Raw genomic sequence first — 20,804 nt, 5'->3', positions numbered from 1 at the left:
TCAAATCATCTGCAAGTAACCATTTTTCTTCCTTCTTTTAATCACTATATTTTTAAGAATAGCAAAGTTCAATGTCAAACAGTAATAGTGATGACAGGCATTTTTGTCCTATTTCTCAATTTTAAAGGGGATACCTTCAGTGTTTCCTCATATGGAATGACAGCATTGATTTTAGTTTTGCTGTTGTTTTAATACAGATACTATTTATCAGTTTAAGGATCACTCAACCCCCTTTAAAAGCAGAAATGTGATTAGCTTTTTCTAAATCTATTATTTTTCTCCTTTAATCTGTTAATATGGCAAATGACAATCACAGATGTTCTAGTATCAAGCCAACCTTTCATTATGAGCATGAACCCATTTCATAGTATCATTTTTATGTATCACTGAGTCTGACCTGGTAGTATTTTGTTTAGTATTCTTTTACAAGTATTCTTGAATGAAATTAGGCAATAACATACTTTCTTTGTATATTTGTTTTTCTAGCTTATAATGACTTCACTGAATGTGTTAGGAACTATAACTTTTTCCCATTATCTCAAGAACTTTCTATAAGCTTGGAAGAATTTCTTCTTTGAAAGTTTGGAAGAATTCTCTTATAAAACAATCTGGATCCTGTGTACTCTTTGTGGACTTTTAATTTCTGCTTTTATGTCTTTATGTGATGAGATTATTCACTCTTCTTCCTAGTTTTTTTTTTTTTTTTAACTTTTCAGGTTATGTCTATTTTTTCATATTTATTTGCATTTGTTCATAGTATTTTTTTACTCACAAAAGTCTTTGCTTGTTCATTTATAATAGCATTTATACCTACTCTCATTTTTCACTTTTTCAGAGCTATGTGTATTTCATTAGGATTTTCATGGAATAAGCATTTTGCTTCTATTATACTGTTTTTTCTATTGTTTACTTTGTTATTCTATTCTTTTAATGACTTAAGATGAATAGCTTGATAAATTTTTAACCTTCCTTTTCCTAAAAAAAGCATTTAGTTTACAAAGTTTCCTGCAAGAACTGTTTTTGCTGCATTTAATGACTGCTGTTGTTTCTTTCTCTGAGCCACTAAAGGGTATTTTAACATTTTTCCCCCAACCTATTTATCTTTTAAAATCAATTTGTTCTAATCAGTAAGAAAACATAATTGGTATTACTATATTTTGTAGTTTTCTATGATTTGTTTTATGGCTGTTTTTTATAAATGTTTCATGTATTCTTGAAAAGAATGTGGAATATCTTCACTGCTGCATGCAGAATTCTGTAAATATCCATTGGATCAAGATTACTGTTTTGTTCAAACATTCTGTATCTTTCCTCTTTAGAAGTCTATTGTCCAATAATGCAAGTTGAAATCTTCCAACCTGATGGTATATATTAAGTATCTTTTAGTAGCATTATCAATTTCTGCTTTAGTCTGTATTTAGGGACTATTTTAGTAAATACATATACATGGTTAGAAATAATGTATCTTTTTGGTGAACTGAATCTTCTATCATTATGTAGAAACACTACTCTTGGTGATATTTCTTCATGATGGGTCTAAAATTGGTTTTGATATTAAGTAGAACTACCATAGCTTTAATTTGATTTGTTTTCACATTCTGTTTTTTCCCCTCATACTTTTACTTTCAACTTTTCTATATACTTATATTTCAGATGTATCTTGCTAATATTATAAAGCTATGTTTTTTAAAAAGTAAGTTACCTTACTTTTAACCAATTTGTTCCATTTATATTTATTGTGATTTATTGATATATTTGAATGTATTTCTACTTTTTTATCTCTTGATTTGAAATTTATATGCACTATATTTTTATGAATATCCTGGACATTTAATGATGTACATTTAACTAAAGTTAATGAATACCTTGACATCTCAAAAATACAACAGAATATTTCAGCTCTGATCTTCCCTGTCTCAACTGTCTTACTACTGCTGTCTGGAATATGACTTAAAACAAACAAGTCATGTGTTCTATTGTGTTGTGTTTATTTTCACTTACCTAAGTGTTTACCATTTTTTCACAAGGCTTTTTGGGTCTTAGATCTATCATTCTTATATCTCTCCTCCTTTTGGAAGTGCTTCCTTTAGAGTGGGACCCTTGAGAGAAACCCTTATTTATTTTTTAAAAAATATTTTATTTATTTATTTGACAGAGATCACAAGCAGGCAGAGAGGCAGGCAGAGAGGAGGAACCAGGCTCCCTGCTGAGCAGAGAGCCTGATGCGGGACTGGATCCCAGGACTCTGAGATCATGACCTGAGCCTAAGGCAGCGGCTTAACCCACTAGGCAATCCAGACGTCCCAACCTTTATTTTTTAAAGCAAATTTTCATTTGCTCTTAAACTAATTTCACTTTCTACATAACTTCAGGCTAACATTGTGCTTTCCAATGCTCTATAAAGAGAATATTGCACAAGTTTCTCTGTTAATATTGATAAGTCAGCTGTTAGTCTTTCCTCTATAGCTAATTTGGTCCTTTCTGTCTGGGTAGTTTCAAGATGTTGTCTTGGCGGTCTACAGTTTCATTACAATGGTTCTATGCATACATTTATTTATATTTATCCTTTATGGAGAATATTTTGCTTCCTGGATATTTTTTAATTTCTGGGGAATTTGCAGCCTATTATCTCGGCAAATACTGTCCCTCTTCCGTTCTTTCCTCTTGGGTCTCCACCTCATTTTCTGTATCTCTCAACCATATTTTCATATTTTCCATCTCCTTTTTATTTTATCCATTTGGGACTGATTTTTTAAATATATTGTTCAGTTCTCCAGTTCTCTCTTCAGCTGTCTCATCTGCTGTTAACTAATATGGTTTCAAATTTGATCAATTATATTTTTCATTTTTGGATTTTTAAAATGTGAATTTCTTTAAAATTTTACTTGTTTATCCTGGTAATTTTAGGATGTACATAAAATATATATAAATACAGATAAAATGGATATAAATATGGACATAAATATATAAATATAATATGGATAAATATATGGTTATAAATATATAACATGGATAAATATATATAAATATGGATAAAATGTACATAAACATTTTATACATAGCTACTTTCTATTTTGCATCTGAGAATTTGCAATCTGTTGGAGGGGATGTCTAAATTTACTATTTTGTTAGCACTCATTCAAGTTAGTTTGCTGTCTCTCATGTGTTCCATGATCTTTTTTTTTTTTTTTTAAGATTTTTATTTATTTGTCAGAGACGGAGAGAGAGAGGACAGGCAGACAGAGAGGCAGACAGAGGCAGAGGTAGAAGCAGGCTCCTGCCGTGCAAGGAACCCGATGTGGGACTCGATCCCAGGACCCTTGGGATCATGACCTGAGCCGAAGGCAGCTGCTTAACCAACTGAGCCACCCAGGCGTCCCTGTTCCATGATCTTTAATAGTATATTACTTGATCTTAACTTGTGGAAGTCCTATGCACCCATTCTGGAGAAGCTTTCTTCAGAATGCATTTGATTTTACTGGTAGAAAAAGAGTGACTTGAAAATTAAAACTTGGGCTCCTCTGGAGGATTTTAACACAAAGCATAAATTCTACTGCTACTGCAAGGTTTGTTATCCTCATAATGGTGTTGCTATAGTAATCTATCCTTGGCAAACTCATTTCTTCTGAATGCCTGCATTTCAAAAGCTAGTTCCTTGCCATTCTGGCACTTACCAGCTCTCCAGCTTCCTACTTCTCTGGCCTACTCTGTGGACTCAGCTTCCAATCCCAACCTCTGAGTGCTCATTTCTGTGTTTGAGCACTCCTTAATTCTTAGGTGCAAAAGCCCTAGCTTATTCAGATTTATGCTCAACTGTATCTGTTTTGGGGAAAGGGGTTGCCAGACACCACTCTTACCTTTAATGAGACAAGCAGTACCTCAAATTATGTGTCTTATTGGAGGTGGAAATCACGCAAGATATCTGACACTTAGAAGTTATTTAAAAACTTACCTCTATTTATATATGTATATAGTTATATACACATAAGGCCAGTATCTCAGAGATACATTAGATTTCAAAAGATAGCTAGAAAGCAAATAAGAATTCTAATTAAGATTATGACAATGATACGTGTTCCTTTGGGTTTCTCATACTCACCCTCAGTTGCTTTGGGAAGATCAACAACACCTGTAAAAATTTTGTTAGATTTGAATCTATACTATAATGCAGCTTTCACCTAGTCAACATATAATAACAATTTCCCCTGTGACCTCAGTTTGTGTTATAGGGATTTCATGGATCATTTTATATTTCTAAAATATTCCAACTGTAGTATTTGATTAAGATGACAATAAAATGACTAGCATTCTGTTTTCATTTACCTATTTTCTAAAAGGTCAGGTCCTAAAATAAAGTTAACCTCAAACAAGAGAATGCTACATATATGACTGGTGCTTACATTTTAATGCACACTGTTTTTCATTTATTAAGGCTTTGATTTTTTTTTCATCTTTATATCTTCAGTGTGTAGGACACAGAAGGCATGCTATAATATCCAGTGAATAAAAGATACTATTGATATTATAAAAGTAGAATGCAAACTTTTCCCATTACTACGAGTGAAGAGGACAATTCGCTCTGAATCAGATTTTGCCTTAGCAGGACAAAAAGCACTTGCAAGAAAGCTAAGTAAAGTTAGTCTTTGAGATCTTGATTATAGTAGAGCTAATACATATTTTGACCAGCAGGAAGCTTCCAAAGGGAAATAATACTTAAAACCAAAGTTACAAATTATAATCTATTTAAACTTTAATTTGTGCATTTGTGGTAATTTATGACTGCAAAACACTTCTTTCTTAGAATGACATAAAGGCACATTTCATTTGAATGCATAGTGTACCATTCTAAAATATACTAATAATTTCCTTACAAAGTGCTTGAGCAGTCACTTACACATACAGTAATAGCAAAATATATTTACACTCTATAGAGTTTAAAATTTTAAAATCTGACTAAAATATATATATATTTTAAAAACTACAGAAAATATTAGTGCTTTCTTCAGCTTAATTGTGTGATATACCCTGCCCTCTAATTTTTTTAGTGATTGACTTCAATTAAAAAAAAATTTCTGTACACTGTGTAGTTACAAAATGCTATGTCAGTTTTTAATGCTAAAAGCCTATTTTAGACATTGCTTTCTATGCATATTTGAGAACCAGAAATGGTGAGCAGACTGTACCTCAAAAGTATTTAGTGTTTTTCTCATGTTGTGTTAACACTGTAAATTAAAGCTGGATAAAGCTAAGATCCTCTACTGTCCTTTAACAAAGAAGTTAACTGGCATTTTAAAATAACTTTAAAACATACTGCTCCCTGTTTCTTTAAGATTCTCCCCCAAGGAATCTTGGGTAAGAATTAATTTGGAAGGAAATATGAATTACCTCTGAACAATTTTAATTGTTCTTAGAGTACACAAAAACATGCCAACATACCTAGCAAGGCTGAAATATATATAAACTTTCTATAAATCAATGTGCTTTTATGCTTCTCATAGAATTTAAATTTGAACAATTTTTAAGACATGAGATCACTGTGATTAAATGGTGAATTTAGTATAGTTAGTTAACAATTTGCTATTCCTGAGATATGATGACCCTAATGTGCTTAGCACAGAATCAAAGATGTTATTATTGAACTAAGGAGAAAGAGTAAAGTTGTAGACTAGGAGGAAAAGAGTGCAAAAACTAACAACAACAACAAAAAAACAAAAAACTCCAGGCAAGTGGAAGAGTCACGGCTTCCTATAACAGCATTAAAAAAGCCACAAATGGATCCTCTGTAAAGTTGTAAAAAGTATTTGATCAAATTATTTTTGAGACTTTTGAGGTACAGCTTTAGTGTTATAATAGTTTTTATAAAATATAGACTGTTTTATCAAAAATATTTATACATTCTGTTACAATATATTGCTTTTGCCCTCAGTAACTGCCAATATAAAATCTGGATCCAGTGGCCTAAAATGTACAAATGCACTTAACGTAAATGCTGGAGTTTGAGGCGTCTGCTTGGCCACCGTACAAAAGTGATGAAGTGGTGAAATTAAATAATAAACCTACAACATAGAATACATTACAACTTACACATATACATGTTCACAGCATGTATACAATGATAATCCCCATGTTTTAACAGATATAGTTCTCTTCTACAGTAGACACAAGAACAAGATAAACTGGGTTGATAAATGTACGATGAATATCAAAAAAGGAGTAATTAGTTCATTGATTTTGGAAGAAGGTATGATTGAACATATCAAGTGTCTAGACTTTGGGAATGCATACAGGTAATACAGTATCTTGGTTCAGGCTAATCAGAAGTCCTCATTCTTAAAATTTTAAGTGAATGCTGATGTTTAGTTGTTCCTGTTTGTTTCAGCATGGTTTAATGAACAAAAAAATTGTTTGGCAGGTAGCTCTGTTGGAAAGCTATGAGGCTCTGTAACATGGTTGGTAAAGATAAGGCAATAAAAATTTTTTTCCTAATAAATATAGAAAATTTACAAAACAAGACATCAATTCATTTTTTTTAAAAGCCAAAAAATGTGCACTTTTTAAAATATTACAGTTATTTCATTAAAAAAAGAGCATTTGCCTTATTCAAACAGAATTACTATATGTAAATAGTAGTAACATCCCAAGCCCTTTTGTTCTTTTTGTAAAATATAGCTAAGTGCAGTGAAATGATTAATCTTCCTTTCACTTAAGGCATAGCTAGGGACTGTGGAAGAGTGGGGTTCTTTTTTCTTTTCTTTTTAAATAGACTATTGATCCAAAAGTATTCATTTGTGATAGGTATTCATGGCCAATGTTCATTTCACTTAAACTCCATGAAACTGTTTCCAGTGCTCAGATTTACGTTGAAAATACATTAAGAAGCCACTTTCAAGAAGATTTTAGAATAGTCTTTTAAGAAATCTTCATGTGTTTAAACAAAAAACTCAGAAGCTACTGGTGGCACAGAGAGCAAATGAAGGGTTGCTATTGTTAAGAGGTCTTCTTGTGAGTCAGTTTGCTTGGTTTCACAGTATCTAGGAATTTAACACCAATCAGCAATGTAGTCAAAATCTCTGAACATTTCTTGCTCCTCTTCTGAAAGTATCCTTGGTTCTCGAGGTGGAGTCAGAATAGGTGCTTCTGAGGTAAATTCATCATCAAAATTGCTAACATCTTCTCGTCCTCTAATGGTAGGTACAAATGGTGGCTTGACTTTTTTGTCCATGAGAGCACTCCAATCAATTAGCTGGATTACAAAATATAAAATGACTAGTTTAGTTTCCTACACCTAATTGCTAGCTTCACGAAAAATTTTAAACTTTCACACTTACCCGGAAAAATGGGTGCTTTTTTACATCCTCTGCATCTTTCTCACCAGCTCCAAGGCGCCGCTCAGGATTTCTTCTCAATAGCTAACATTAACATAAAGTATAAAAGTTAAAATAAGAGCAGTGACTTCATTGATAAAGGTTCTTATAACCTGCAAAGATTTAGATGTTCTTTTGGTATATGTTTGTCTAAACCATGCAACATCTATGAAGTGAAAAACAACTTCTAAAATTCCAATTGAGAAATGTCCTTCAATATAAGTAGTTTATAAACCATTATTTCTTACCCTTCTCATTATTGATATGGCTTCTGTAGATAAGAACCTTGGATACCTTACTTCATCATTTACAATACTGTCAAAAACCTCCTCTTCATCATCACCAGGAAAGGGAGACTAGAAAAAAAATATCTTTGAGTAAGTCAAAAGGAATTTTAATACTGTAAAATCTTATCACCTATCCAAAGTACAACCAAGAACCCAGGCAGTGAGGAAAACCAACAAACCAAACTACCAAAAAATAAAAAAACAAGGACTATAAGAAGCCACAAAAGAGACACAATAGATTAACCAGATGATACACGATATACTCTCACTGCAATCTACTTCAACTTTATTTCCCAGACTGTAATAACACATTTGGTTATACTGCATAATACCATCTTTCGGTTAATTCTGTACCATTTTGTTTTATTCATTTATTCATCTGGCCTGACAGTCAATATTTTGAGTGCCTACTACATGCTGAAAAATATTTAGATTATTAACACATTCCTCAAGAAGCTCAATTTTGTGGAAAGACAGATGGAAATGGGTAAATATGGTAATAAGTGTAACCATAAAAGCACAGAGTTTGTGGGAATATTTCTGATATGCATGTGCTTTGAATTTCAGTCAATAGAAAATTAATTAGCAAAACACAATGAGAGATCCGCAGGTATAATGACTATACTGAGAAGCAGCTGCCAACAAAGTTAAACTCAAAAGCACACATTTCTAGGCATTTTTAATTTAAGCTCTATATACAACCAGTCTTAGGGCATTTCAGTTAGCAGAGTATTAAAACTGTTGTTCATAATGATAGTAATGACCCTAAGTCATAAAAAAGGTAGTTAAATTACATTCAGTTTAACAATCTGATGCACAGGGATGCCTGGGTGGCTCAGTTGGTTAAGCGGCTGCCTTCAGCTCAGGTCATGATTCCAACGTCCTGGGATCGAGTCCCACATCGGGCTCCTTGCTCGGCAGGGAGCCTGCTTCTCTCTCTGTCTCTGCCTGCCACTCTGTTTGCCTGTGCTCGCGCTCTCTCGCTCTGACAAATAAATAAATAAAATCTTAAAAAAAAAAAATCTGATGCACAAAGGGATAAACTCAACTATGTTGAAATGTAGCTATGAAATAAGACTTATTACCTCACAATTTGAGATGACTTAGATTTGACTGTTTGACTCCTGTAAAGTTATTAATGAATAAGAGCCAGAGAGAAAGCAGTACTAATGGAAAGAGAGGGATCTTTGACCTGAGGAGTATATAAAAATGAATTTAGAACCCAACTTCCTAAAGCTAAACTGCTAATCTTACTGCTCATATCTAAGGAAATTTCAAACTTTTCAGTTATCAAAACCTCATTTGCTCACTCAAAACAGATAAATAGATAAATGAAATATCTACTAGGTAGGATAATAAAATTTCTTTCTGGGATTGGACAGAAGCAAATGAGAGGAAAATTCTATTTCACAAGAATACTCAATCAGAATTTCAGGTGGTAATACAAAGCATTTTGTTTATTTGATGAGTCAATTTTGAATTTAAAAAAATGTCACTCTATATAAATTCCTGAATAGTGAAGATATACCCACATATTCATTAAGATGTTAAAATCCCCTGTTTCTGCAAATAGATTATAAGCTAACAGAACTAACAGAATGCTAACAAATGTGTCTTAAGCAGATATAAAAAGAATTCAATGGCTTTTTCAGATGTCAAGAGTCCAACTCTAGTATCTAAGTTTACTTAAAACTTCTCTTGATACTTTCATTCTCATTTGGCACTGGGAAAGAGACCTAGTTTATTCCTGGAGTCTTTCCAGTCCTCAAAACCCATACAAACACACATACAAATCTCAAAAACAAATTTGAAAATGCATGATACACCCAGTGAGTTTTCAATTATTTGTAACAACAGAGAAATCAGACATAAACTTTAGCCAAACCTCACTTTTATCACAGTTAAAAGTTACTGCTAAAATTTTACTAAAGCTATAAAAGTATAAAGCATATCAGTAAGTTTTAAGATTAGTTCTTTTCCCAACTATTCTCTTACAAAGATGCTAAAGAAAAAGGATACTGCAATAAAAAAAAAGGTGAAAGAACAGCTGGATCCTTTGTCTTTTATATCCTAGTAATTAGAAGGTTAATCAATTAGAAGCTCTTTTAAAAAATACAGAAGAGCTTCCTCAAAGTCCAGTCACTTTAGGATAGGAGGAGGTAGAATCGATTGGCTCTTAATTCTGTAGTTATTTTATAATAAATTCACATTTTTTGCCTGTCAGCTCTAATTTGGAGAATAAATTTTAAGCTAGCATCTAGTTTTCGGTAACTCAATTAAATCTCATACATAAATAAATACACCACATTTGAAAAAAAAAGCAGCAAAAATGTTTCTTAAGAAGGAAAAAAAAGGGGGGGGGGCGCCTGGGTGGCTCAGTGGGTTAAAGCCTCTGCCTTCAGCTCAGGTCATGATCCCAGGGTCCTGAGATCCGGCCCAGCATTGGGCTCCCTGCTCAGCAGGGAGCCTGCATCCCCCCCTCTCTCTGCTGTCTGTCAAATAAATAAATAAAATCTTAAAAAAAAAAAAAAAAGTTGGGGGGGAGATCATGTATGCCAGAGCTTATAGAAACAACTATTATGAGTGCTTCTGGGATTCTTTGAAAGCAAAGATCACTGTGGATTAGGGATAAAATATATCTTTCCATCCTAAAATGCTGTAATACAGCTTTTCAAGATAGAGGTAAAATTTTCAGATCTGGATCACTGGTCTTAAGAACAGAAGTAAGTTTGAGTGGATTCCATACCCTGAAGTAGCAATACATAATGGTTTAGAGAGGTTGTGAAGCCAGAGAGCCAGAGTTAAAAAATCCCAGCTGCACCACATGAGAGCTCTGTGACTTTAAGCACTTTAACTTCTTTGGGTCTCCATTTATACCTTAAAATGGGCATAAGACTAGTACTGAGCTCATTAAAGGCTGATGAAAAATTAAATCAGCTAACATTTATGAAGCAAATAATACAGTGCCAAGCACATGGTAAACATTTTAATCAGCCATTTCTTCTCCTCCTTTTCTAAGTATCCACTCCAATTTGACATACCAAAGGGGTTGTCTTTTAGATAGACAAATCCTTTGTTTGGGACAAGTATCATTAAATGGTAATACACAGGAAAACTAGAAATTTCTGACATTCAATAATTTGGTCAATCATTTATTCAGCTACTAATTTATTCACACCTACACTGTACAAAGAAGATTGCTGGTGCTGGGAAAACTGCAAAGCAATGAACCAAGATTTTTTTTTGCATCCCAAGTTCATCAAGCCCCTCTAAGCAGTTTTCAATTACTTGTCTAAATATCTACCCTTTCCTAATTCTACTTTATCATTTCCAACAATTTGTAACAAAATAGATTAGCTAGTTATCGTTACTTTATTAGCTATAACTCATCATTTTCCAAATAGTAACAATTTCTGTGTAAAATGAAGCTATCCCCAGAAATTACTTTTTTCAGGGAGAGTGAGCAAGTGCATGCACACATGAGTGGGGAGGGCGGAGGGAAAGGGGAAATATCTTAAGCCGAATCCACATTGTGTGTGGAGCTCAATGAGGAACTCAATCAATCTCATGACCTAAGCCAAAACCAAGAGTCATTCACTTAACCAACTGAGACACCCAGGTGCACTCCTGAAATTTAAGTTAATCTAAAGAAAACAGGAGGGGAAAAATATTAATCTTTTAATTCTACAATACCTTTTTTGAAGGTAGTATTTATTTTGACCAATGTATAGCTAACTTTTTGTTACAGGTACAGAGTATAAGATAGAATTATTATTATATCTTATAATATTGATATTATTATATCAGGCAATTATTAGTATTTTATAAATATGTATAAAACTTAAGTTCCACTTATTCAGAAGACATATTATTTATAAATGACATCTTTTGTTCTTTCAATCATCTTTCCTCTTTTGTCTCTCATCTATTTTATACTGCTTACCTCACCAACGAGCATTTCATATATAAGAACACCAAGTCCCCACCAATCTACAGCCCTTGTATAGGATGTTTCTGTTAATACTTCTGGGGCAAGAAATTCAGGAGTGCCACAAAATGTGCTTGTTCTATCTCCATATCCCATTCCTGAAAAGGTAAAATTTAAGTATTTGTTAGCAAAGAAAAAACCTAGATGATAGATAAAACAAAGGATGAATCCTTAGGAAGCAAAATTAAAGTTCCACATTTGTGTATGGTGAGCAAACTTAAGATATCCCAGACTTCGAAATAAAATGTTAAAGACTGGTGTAGAGAAAACTGTGCAAAGGCAACTCTACTATTTAATTAATGGGTAAAAAATAAAATTTATATTTCATTTTATTTATTTATTTTCTCTTTCTTATCATTACAAGTGATGTTAAGAAGCTACAACAAAAAAACTGATTCTGAGCTTCAATTTCTATTATAAAAATAACAATTAGTATAGAAAATACCAAAAAGCAAACCCTTAGATAATCCAGAGTTAGCCACCAAAACAATTTTGAAAAAGAAAAATGAAACTGGAGGTATCACAATTCTAGATTTTAAGTTATACTACAAACCTAGAGTAATCAGAACATTATGGTACTGGCACAAAAAGAGACACATAGATCTATGAAATAGGACAGAAATCCCCAGAAACAAACCCACAATTATGTGGTCAATTAATCTTCAACAAAAGAGGCAAGAATATGCAATGGGAAAAAGAAAGTCTTTTCAACAAATGGTACTGGGAAAACTAGACAGCTACATGCAAAAGAATGACACTGGACATACAAAAAGACTCAAAATGGATTAAAGACCTCAATGTTGATATCTGAAACCATAACAATCATACAAGTGAACATAGGCAGTAACTTCTCTGACACTGGTCATGGCAATATTTTTCTACATTGGTCTCCTGAGACAAGGAAAATAAAAACAAAAGTAAACTACTGGGACTACACTAAAATAGAAACTTCGACACAGTGAAGGAAACAATCAACCAAACTAAAAGACAACCTACTGGATGGGAGAAGATATCTGCAAATGACATATCTGAAAAAGCATTAGCATCCAAAATATATAAAGAACTAATATAACTCAACACCACCAAAAACAAATAATCCAATTAAAAAATGGGCAGAAGACATGAATAGACATTTCTCCAAAGAAGACATATGGATGACCATCAGACACATGAAAAGATGTTCAATATCATTCATAATCAGGAAAATGCAAATCAAAACCACAATGAGATATATCACCTCATACTGTCCAAATGGTTAAAATAAAAAACACAAGAAACAGGTATTGGAGAGGATGTGGAGAGAAAGGAACCCTTGTGCACTGTTGGTAGGAATGCAAACTGGTGTAGCCACTGTGGAAAACAGTATGGAGTTCCTCAGAAATTTAAAAATAGAACTACCTTATGATCCAGTAATCACACTACTGGGTATTTACCCAAAGAATACAAAACCACTTAGCACTTAACACTCAAACAATCTGAAAGGATATAGGCACCCTTATGTTTATTTACAATAGCCAAAATATGGAAGTAGCCCAAGTGCCTATTGATAGATAAGTGAATAAAGAAGATGTGGTATCTATATCTATATACACAATTGTGAATATTATTCAGGTATAAAAAGGAATGAAATCTTGCCATTTGCAACAACACAGATGGAGTTAGAGAGTATAATGCTAAGTGAAATAAGTCAAAGAAAGATAAATACTATATGGTTTCATGCATATGTAATTTAGGAAACAAAGCAAACAAATAAAGGAAAAAAAGAAGACAAATTAAGAAACAGACTTAACTATAGACAACTAATGGTTACCAGAGGGGAGGTGGTTGGGGGGATGGTAAAATAGGAATGGGGATTACAGAGTACACTTATCATGATGAACACTGAGTGATGTACAGAATGGCTGACTCACTATATTGTACATCTGAAACAAATGTAACACTGTGTATTAATTATACTGAAATTAAATTAAAAAAACTGGTAAAATAGGGGTTCCTGGGTGGCTCAGTGGGTTAAGCCTCTGCCTTGGACTCAGGTCATGATTTCAGGGTCCGGACTGAGCCCTGCATCAGGCTCTCTAGTCAGCTGGGAGCCTGCTTCCCCCCTTCTTCTCTGCCTGCCTCTCTGCCTACTTGTGATCTCTGTCTGTCAAATAAATAAAATCTTTAAAAAAAACCCTAGTAAGATTAAAAAATTAACTAAATGGGGGCGCCTGGGTGGCTTAGTGTGGTAAGCCACTGCCTTCGGCTCAGGTCATGATCTCAGGGTCCTGGGATCGAGTCCCACATCGGGCTCTCTGCTCAGCAGGGAGCCTGCTTCCCTTCCTCTCTCTCTGCCTGCCTCTCTGCCTACTTGCAATCTCTCTCTGTCGAATAAATACATAAAATCTTAAAAAAAAAATTAACTAAATGTGTCATAAAATGAGATATGGTATTAATCTTTTAGTTAACTAGTCCTCAAATTTATGTTCCTCATAATTTATTTTATAATAATTCAGAATATATTAATCAAATATACATTGTACATATTGAAAATAAGGTCTCAATATATTCTGAAGTGTTAAAAGCTCCTTATAAAGCATATTATGAAAGAATCTGGAAGAAAAATTCTCAATTCTAAATTTTAAAAGGTATAATAACTAAAAATTTCAAATGAATTTTTGAGTCTACAGATAAACACATGAAAAGTATAATTAAATGCATTAGTACATAAGGGTGGAGAAATTTTTTGTTTTTGGAAAATTTTGTTAACATTGTCACACCGTTTTTTTTTTTCAATAAAATATTATTTTTTAAAAAGTTGATATAGGATCTGCTAAGGTCTACAAAAGCCTTTTAAATGACTTGGCCAAGATTAGGAAAACCTTAGTTAAGGAAGATAGAAATAGAACTAATGTTTCTTGATCTTTATTCTATGCTTTGATCACAACTAGTGTATAATACAAATGCCATACTTTCGGGATAAAACTACTCTAATTTTTTGCTTACTTTTGTTTATAATAGTGGTATTATAAAATCTGTGATATTTTAATGTAATATATGTGTCAATTACAGTAATTTACTTATCATATCTAATTCATTCTGATAAATTGTCTTGTCCTGGTATTTTTAAAGAAAGGTGAAAGTACCCGAATTAGCTAGGACTTCAAATTGGCAAAACTCCAAGGAGTTAAAGGCTCTAGAGTCATAAAAATCTGGGTTTAAACTCTTGCTTTGCCACTTGTTAGCTTTGAGAAGTTTAGAAAAGTTGTCTAATCTCAAAGGCTAGTTTCCTCATCTATATGTGGAGTTAATACTACTACCTACCTTCACAAGACTGTTAAAAATTAAAGGAGATCATGCCCATGAAGCATTTGGTAAAGTACTTGGCATATTGTAAATGCTCAAAAACTGTTAGCTATTATTATTATAATATATTACATATTTTTATGATAATGAAGAAAAAACATGTTTCATAAGTCTGGTTATTCAATATGTATTTTCTGTGTACCTGTTAAGTTCTAGGCATCCATGCCAAATGGTACAAACATAAAAATGAAAGATACAGTCCTTGTCTTTAAGGAGCTTACAGGACACTGGAAGAAAGCAGATATATATAGGTTTTTATTTTATTTTTTTAAAGAGAAAGAGAGGGAGAGAGAGGGTGAGGGTACAGGGGAGGGGCAGCAGGAGAGGGATAAAGAGAATCTTAAGCAGGCTCCATGCTCAGTGCAGAGCCCAACATGAGGCTCAATCTCACAACCCTGAGATCATGACCTGAGCCAAAATCAATAGTTGGAGACGCTTAACCAACTGAGCCACCCAGGCGCTCCATATATTGATAATTTTATAAGGATACAGTATGAGTAAGATATTAGGGAAATACTGACAAAGAACTCCTAAAGTTGACTTGGGAGGTGGGATAAGAGGAGAAAAACCTCAGGTAACTTTTCTGGGGAAGCAACACCTGAGTTGATTTTGAGGGATGAGCAAATCTTACTTAGCAAGAGAGCTAGGATGGATGATACTGGTGAGAGACAAAGACTGTCAACAGTTCACTGTTGCTGGAGCAGAGGGCACTAGACAGAGAGCAGCAAGACAGCTGGGTGGGGACCAGAAAGTGCACTGTATACCATGAAGGGTTTTTAGCAGGGGTGTGTCATGGTCAGATTTGAATTTAATGGGCACTTTTAGCATTTTGGCACCTATATGGCAGGTGGATTTGAAGGAGAATAAAAAAAATCTAGATAGAGTAAAGGTGAAGAGGCTATTAATTTTGTCAAAACTAGATGACAGGTAGCAGTAGTAGAGGGGAAATGAAAAATTTAAGACATATTAAGAAGGTAGATGTCAGCACAATTTAGACATTAACTTGATATGGAGAAGTGAAGAGAACAGAGTCCAGGATAATAACACATTTTCAAGTTGGGAGGCTGAGAAGATTGTGGCAAAATCAACTACAAACTAGACTATTTGAAGAAAAGAAACTATTTTTGTTTGTATAGTGTTGGAGATATCTATTGACTATTTAAGCAAAGCTGTCAAGTAGATAGTTAATATTTATGTTAGGAAAGGAATAATAGATCTGGGAATCATTAGCATATTGCTTGCGGTTAGAAACTAGCAGTGAAGAGCAATGAGCTAAGGACAAATTCTGAGGAACAAAAGCATTTAAAACAACAGTGTTCAATACAGGGAAGTCCAATAAGAGAAAAAAAAATATTATCAAATTCAGATTGAGAGGTTGGGGGGTAACTGATGGAGTTCACTCATTTACTCGTCCAACCACTTATATTAATCGGATGTTCACAGAATACTTAAGATGTGTCAAGCATTATATTATACATGTGCTATGGAAACAAAGCTGAATAAGAAATAAGAAGCTATCCAGTATAGAAGGGGGGCAGAGACAATGTTCATTACAATGCAATGTACTAAATGTCAAGATGAGAATACCTATTTACTATACGTTAGGCACTGTGCCGCATATCTCCAATTCTCAAAATACTCTTGAAGAAGAAAAATTACAGACTCTATGAGGTTTGAAGAAACTCATCCCAAAACACAGCAAATAAGTGGCAAAGACAGGATTCAAATCTAGGGCTGACTGGTTGCCTACACCTACAGTCTTTACACTTTTGCCACATTGGATTCACATTTCCCATTTATTTATTTGCTTTTGAATATATAGAAAGGATTCTGATATATATGCATTTTTTTCTTCTTATTTAATAATATTGTAAGTTTTAAGATGCTGGAGAGAAGTTATTAGGCCTATGTAATGTACTCTGTACAGTCCCAGCAGAATAAAAAATTTGGTGCTTAACCAATGTTTTCTCAGAGTAGTGACAGAATTATTAATTATACAAAGAGGATCTTAGGTTTTATGACCTTAGGTTTAATGATTCATATCAACAGAATTTTAATAATGTGATAATAATAATGCTATGAACAGTCCATAACATCTTAATAAAGAATAAATTAAAGTTAGAAATATATTTTACTCTCCATAGACAAATTTGAAAACTACCAAGTACAAAGGAATAGTAATCTATTAGAAAAGGAACTTTAAAATATCCAATTACCTTCTTTGCAAAGACCAAAATCAGCAATTTTCACAAAGCCCTCTGTATCTAGCAATAAGTTATCCAATTTCAAATCTCTGTTCAGGATTAAAAAAAAAAATGCAAAATGAAAAAAATCAATAAAATCAGTAGATAATGTAGAACAAAAATCATTTCAATAGGAGCTGTACTTTACTAAAAATGAGTTTTTCAAGTTATGATTTGAGATTTTAATATTATATAACAAATGTTCACTCCTTTTGGCAACTTTATTTCTCTACATAATCTAATTTCTGAATAATTTTTGCCCTGTTATATAGAGAAGAATGTATTTTAAAATGGAATGTTTTATCTACTCAAATATGTATTTTAAAACATGGAAGGAATTCAAGTATTTTTAACTCTGGTCCTATTAATTTGTTATTTGTGATAAATCTGACTTGGACTAAGTTTAAAGTTTGTCTACACACCACTCATAAGAAAAGACTATCAAGCTCACGTATAAATAAAGAATCAAGACTGCAGGTTTAACCTTCTAAGAGAATAATGCAAAATAAAGAGAAAGCTATCTATCCATACTAACTGATTAAAAATTAGTTAAAAATATTTTATCCTTTGAGTAAAATCAGACCAGGAGAAAAGCCTTACCTTGGAAATACTGTTTTAAGTATGAATAAATTGATGTTTTTAGTCTCCTGGTTCTTACTGGCCTTCCTGAATTTGTCTAATCTAAAAGCAATGCTATTCAAAGTAGTCCACTGCTTGGCTGCTGGGCTATTAACTATTTGTTACTGGTCTGCAACGTGGTAAGGTGCTTAGACTAGTACATAAATCAGCTCTGTCACCAAGTACAGTATTTAGCTGGCACCAACACTTAAGCAGGGTGACGTTTTATACTCTGGCACAAGCTACTTATTTTATCATGGACAAATTTTGGGAAGTATTGGTCTGTCAAAGTTTTCAGAAGTGGATCAGCTGAACATAAAATATTCACCAGAATGAATACTGTTGGTGATTTTTGTTATCATAGGCCGACATATAATTTGACTATTTTAGTTAGGTAACAGGCAGAAGAAAACAAAAGTTTCATCATATAATTACTGCATTAACTATTTCTTTTAGAAGTGGAGCTTAACATTTTTAGAGGTCACTTTTCATTTGAACAAGAAAATTAAAAAGCTGGTTAAACACAAATATCTTTCTTAATTATTTTTAATTCAAATTTACACCAAAAAGTAAGCTGTTACAAGGATCAAAACTTTACTCACCTATAAACAATTTTGTGTTCATGTAAATACTGCAATCCAAGAACTACACATGCAGCATAAAATCTGAAGAAATAAATCAAAAGAAGTTTAATAAATTCTAATGCTCTTGAATCCCAGTTTAGACTTTTATGCTTCAAAGCAGAATTCTGTAGTTAACTAATTTCACAAATATTTATTTAGTCCTTACTGTGTACCAGACACAGTAAGACATGTGCTAAATAATGTGTAAAATTAAAAAGAAAAATACAATCTCTATAATGGAAGCCATTAACTTTGCCTGGGGGTAGTGTCACTAAAGTCTAGAGTAGACATTTCATCTGGATAAATTACAATTTTCCTTAAGGGCAGAAGGACTGTGTGAAAAGTAGAATTCTCATGGGGGAAATACAGGGCATTCATTCCCTAAGAGGGAAAGCAATAGAGGTGTAAAAGGTGTAAGTCTGACAACCATTAACAAGTATTTGTGGCTGAACTAAGAATGGGGAAGAAGTGGGAGACAAGCTGAAAAGATAGCCTAGGGTCAAGTTGTGAAGGACTCTGAATATCATATTATGGATACTGAAATTTCTTTTTTTTAGCAATAGAGAAGCACACCATTTAAATCAGAGCAGAATGATCACATTTCTGTGAGAAAGATTTTTAGGGAGAGTAGTATGAAAGCTGGAGTAGAAGTAGGTAGGTATCTAGAGGGAAACCAAAGACAAGGTTGTTTCAGTATGGTAGCAGACGGAAGACACTAAGAACCTCCCATGTAGTGGTAACAGAGAGTAGGAGATGGATTCAAGAGAAACTTTAAAATTAGTATGACAAGAATTGGTGTCTCCCTAGCAACAGAGGATGCAGGAGGGGGAAAGCTTAAGATTCTCAGTTCCTTCTTTGTGTAAAGAATGATAGGTAAAGAGAGAAGTAGCCAAGGTTTTGTGGGGGAAATGAGGTTAGCTTTAGACATGTTGAATTTGAATTGCCTTGGGGCAGGTGAAGAAATTGGAAAAGTGGGTTTGGAGATTAGGAAAACTTGAGCTCAGCCAGAAACATTAACTCTTGAGGAACAGGGTCATGTTTGTCTCTTGCACTGTTTATCGTAAGTGTTTAGCACAATGCCTGACACATAGCAGGCTTACTGAATGAAAAGTTAGGTAACAAACGAATCAATTTTAAAAAGCAGATCTATCTTCAGTGTAGAATAGCTTATAAGGAAAAACGCAGGAGAATCAGCTCTTAATTATGCAAGTGATACATAAACATTTTCTCTGTAAGTACATGTACTATCCCTGGGTCTCAAAGCATAATATTTAAGCCATCCATCCATCCATCTCACCCCAATGCCACTATCATCTATAGTGATAACTACTCTTGTTAATTTGGTGCATGTTTTTCAAACTTTCAGAATACACTTAGAGGCAAAAAAAACAAAACACAAACGAACTTATATGCACATGTTGGTAAACTAGCTACATGTTGTATTTACTTATTTTTACAAAATAAATGGGGCCATAATTTGGAAGAATTAAAAAATGCAAATATTTAGAAATATTTAATTATACATTAGATCTTATATAATTATTTGCTGAAAGTTTAAAGAATTTAGCTGAAGTCTATTAAACAGATGTGATTCTAAACTTGCTTAAGGTAGTTAATTTTATACATAAGTTTTTAGGAAACCTATTTTGGTAACAAAACATAATAATTATAAAAATATCTTGATTTGGGGCACCTGGGTGGCTCAGTGGGTTAAAGCCTCTGCCTTTGGCTCAGGTCATGATCTCGGGGTCCTGGGATTGAGCCCTGCAACAGGCTCTCTGCTCAGCAGGGACCCTGCTTCTTCCTCCTCCTCTCTCTCTCTACCTGCATCTCTGCCTACTTGTGATCTCTCTTTGTCAAATAAATAAATAAAATCTTAAAAAAAAAATCTCGATTTCTCCTTTCGTTTTTTATAAACAAATTACCCTAATGATATTCAACAAATAGTATATATTGTTTAAAATATATATTTTACTGAAGCTTACTAAACTATGTGTTAGGTACTACATTGGATATTTTTTACTTTTAACATTAAATATTAATTTAATATTTAATCTTCAAATCAGCCTTTAAATCTTTTACAGAAACAGAAAATGAAGCTCTCAGAGAGAGTAACTAATTAGTCTAATGGTGCAAAGCTAGGAAACAAATTATTTTTGATACCACCATCTTGGTCAGTAACAAGTCACTAATCACCTAGTATGTACCAACCATACTTCTAGGTGTTTCACTAATAGAATAGACACTATTCTCCCTTTTAGTGAGGGGAGACAGGCAATAAAAGCATAAAAAATAAAGAGATGGTTTCAGGTAGAAATAAAGTGCTATGGAGATAA

The 20,804-nt window shown here is 33.3% G+C and overlaps 1 protein-coding gene across 1 annotated transcript in view; it reads right to left on the bottom strand.

Moving 5' to 3' along the window:
- Positions 1 to 4,732: 4,732 nt before the first annotated feature.
- The window catches only part of PKN2 (protein kinase N2), a 129,517-nt gene continuing 113,445 nt past the window's right edge, over positions 4,733 to 20,804 (bottom strand). The window contains exons 17-22 of the mRNA XM_059375312.1: positions 18,448 to 18,510; positions 17,201 to 17,277; positions 11,595 to 11,737; positions 7,613 to 7,720; positions 7,329 to 7,409; positions 4,733 to 7,243 (exon numbers count right to left, since the gene is read on the bottom strand). Coding sequence (XP_059231295.1) covers positions 7,040 to 7,243; positions 7,329 to 7,409; positions 7,613 to 7,720; positions 11,595 to 11,737; positions 17,201 to 17,277; positions 18,448 to 18,510 — 676 coding nt within the window. The 3' untranslated portion in view covers positions 4,733 to 7,039. The remainder of the gene's footprint in view (positions 7,244 to 7,328; positions 7,410 to 7,612; positions 7,721 to 11,594; positions 11,738 to 17,200; positions 17,278 to 18,447; positions 18,511 to 20,804) is intronic.

This window comes from Mustela nigripes, chromosome 14 (assembly GCF_022355385.1).
Source record: "Mustela nigripes isolate SB6536 chromosome 14, MUSNIG.SB6536, whole genome shotgun sequence".
NCBI classification, from domain to species: domain Eukaryota; kingdom Metazoa; phylum Chordata; class Mammalia; order Carnivora; family Mustelidae; genus Mustela; species Mustela nigripes.
Note: the sequence above shows the minus strand (reverse complement) of the source record. Positions and strands in the feature narration are given on the sequence as shown.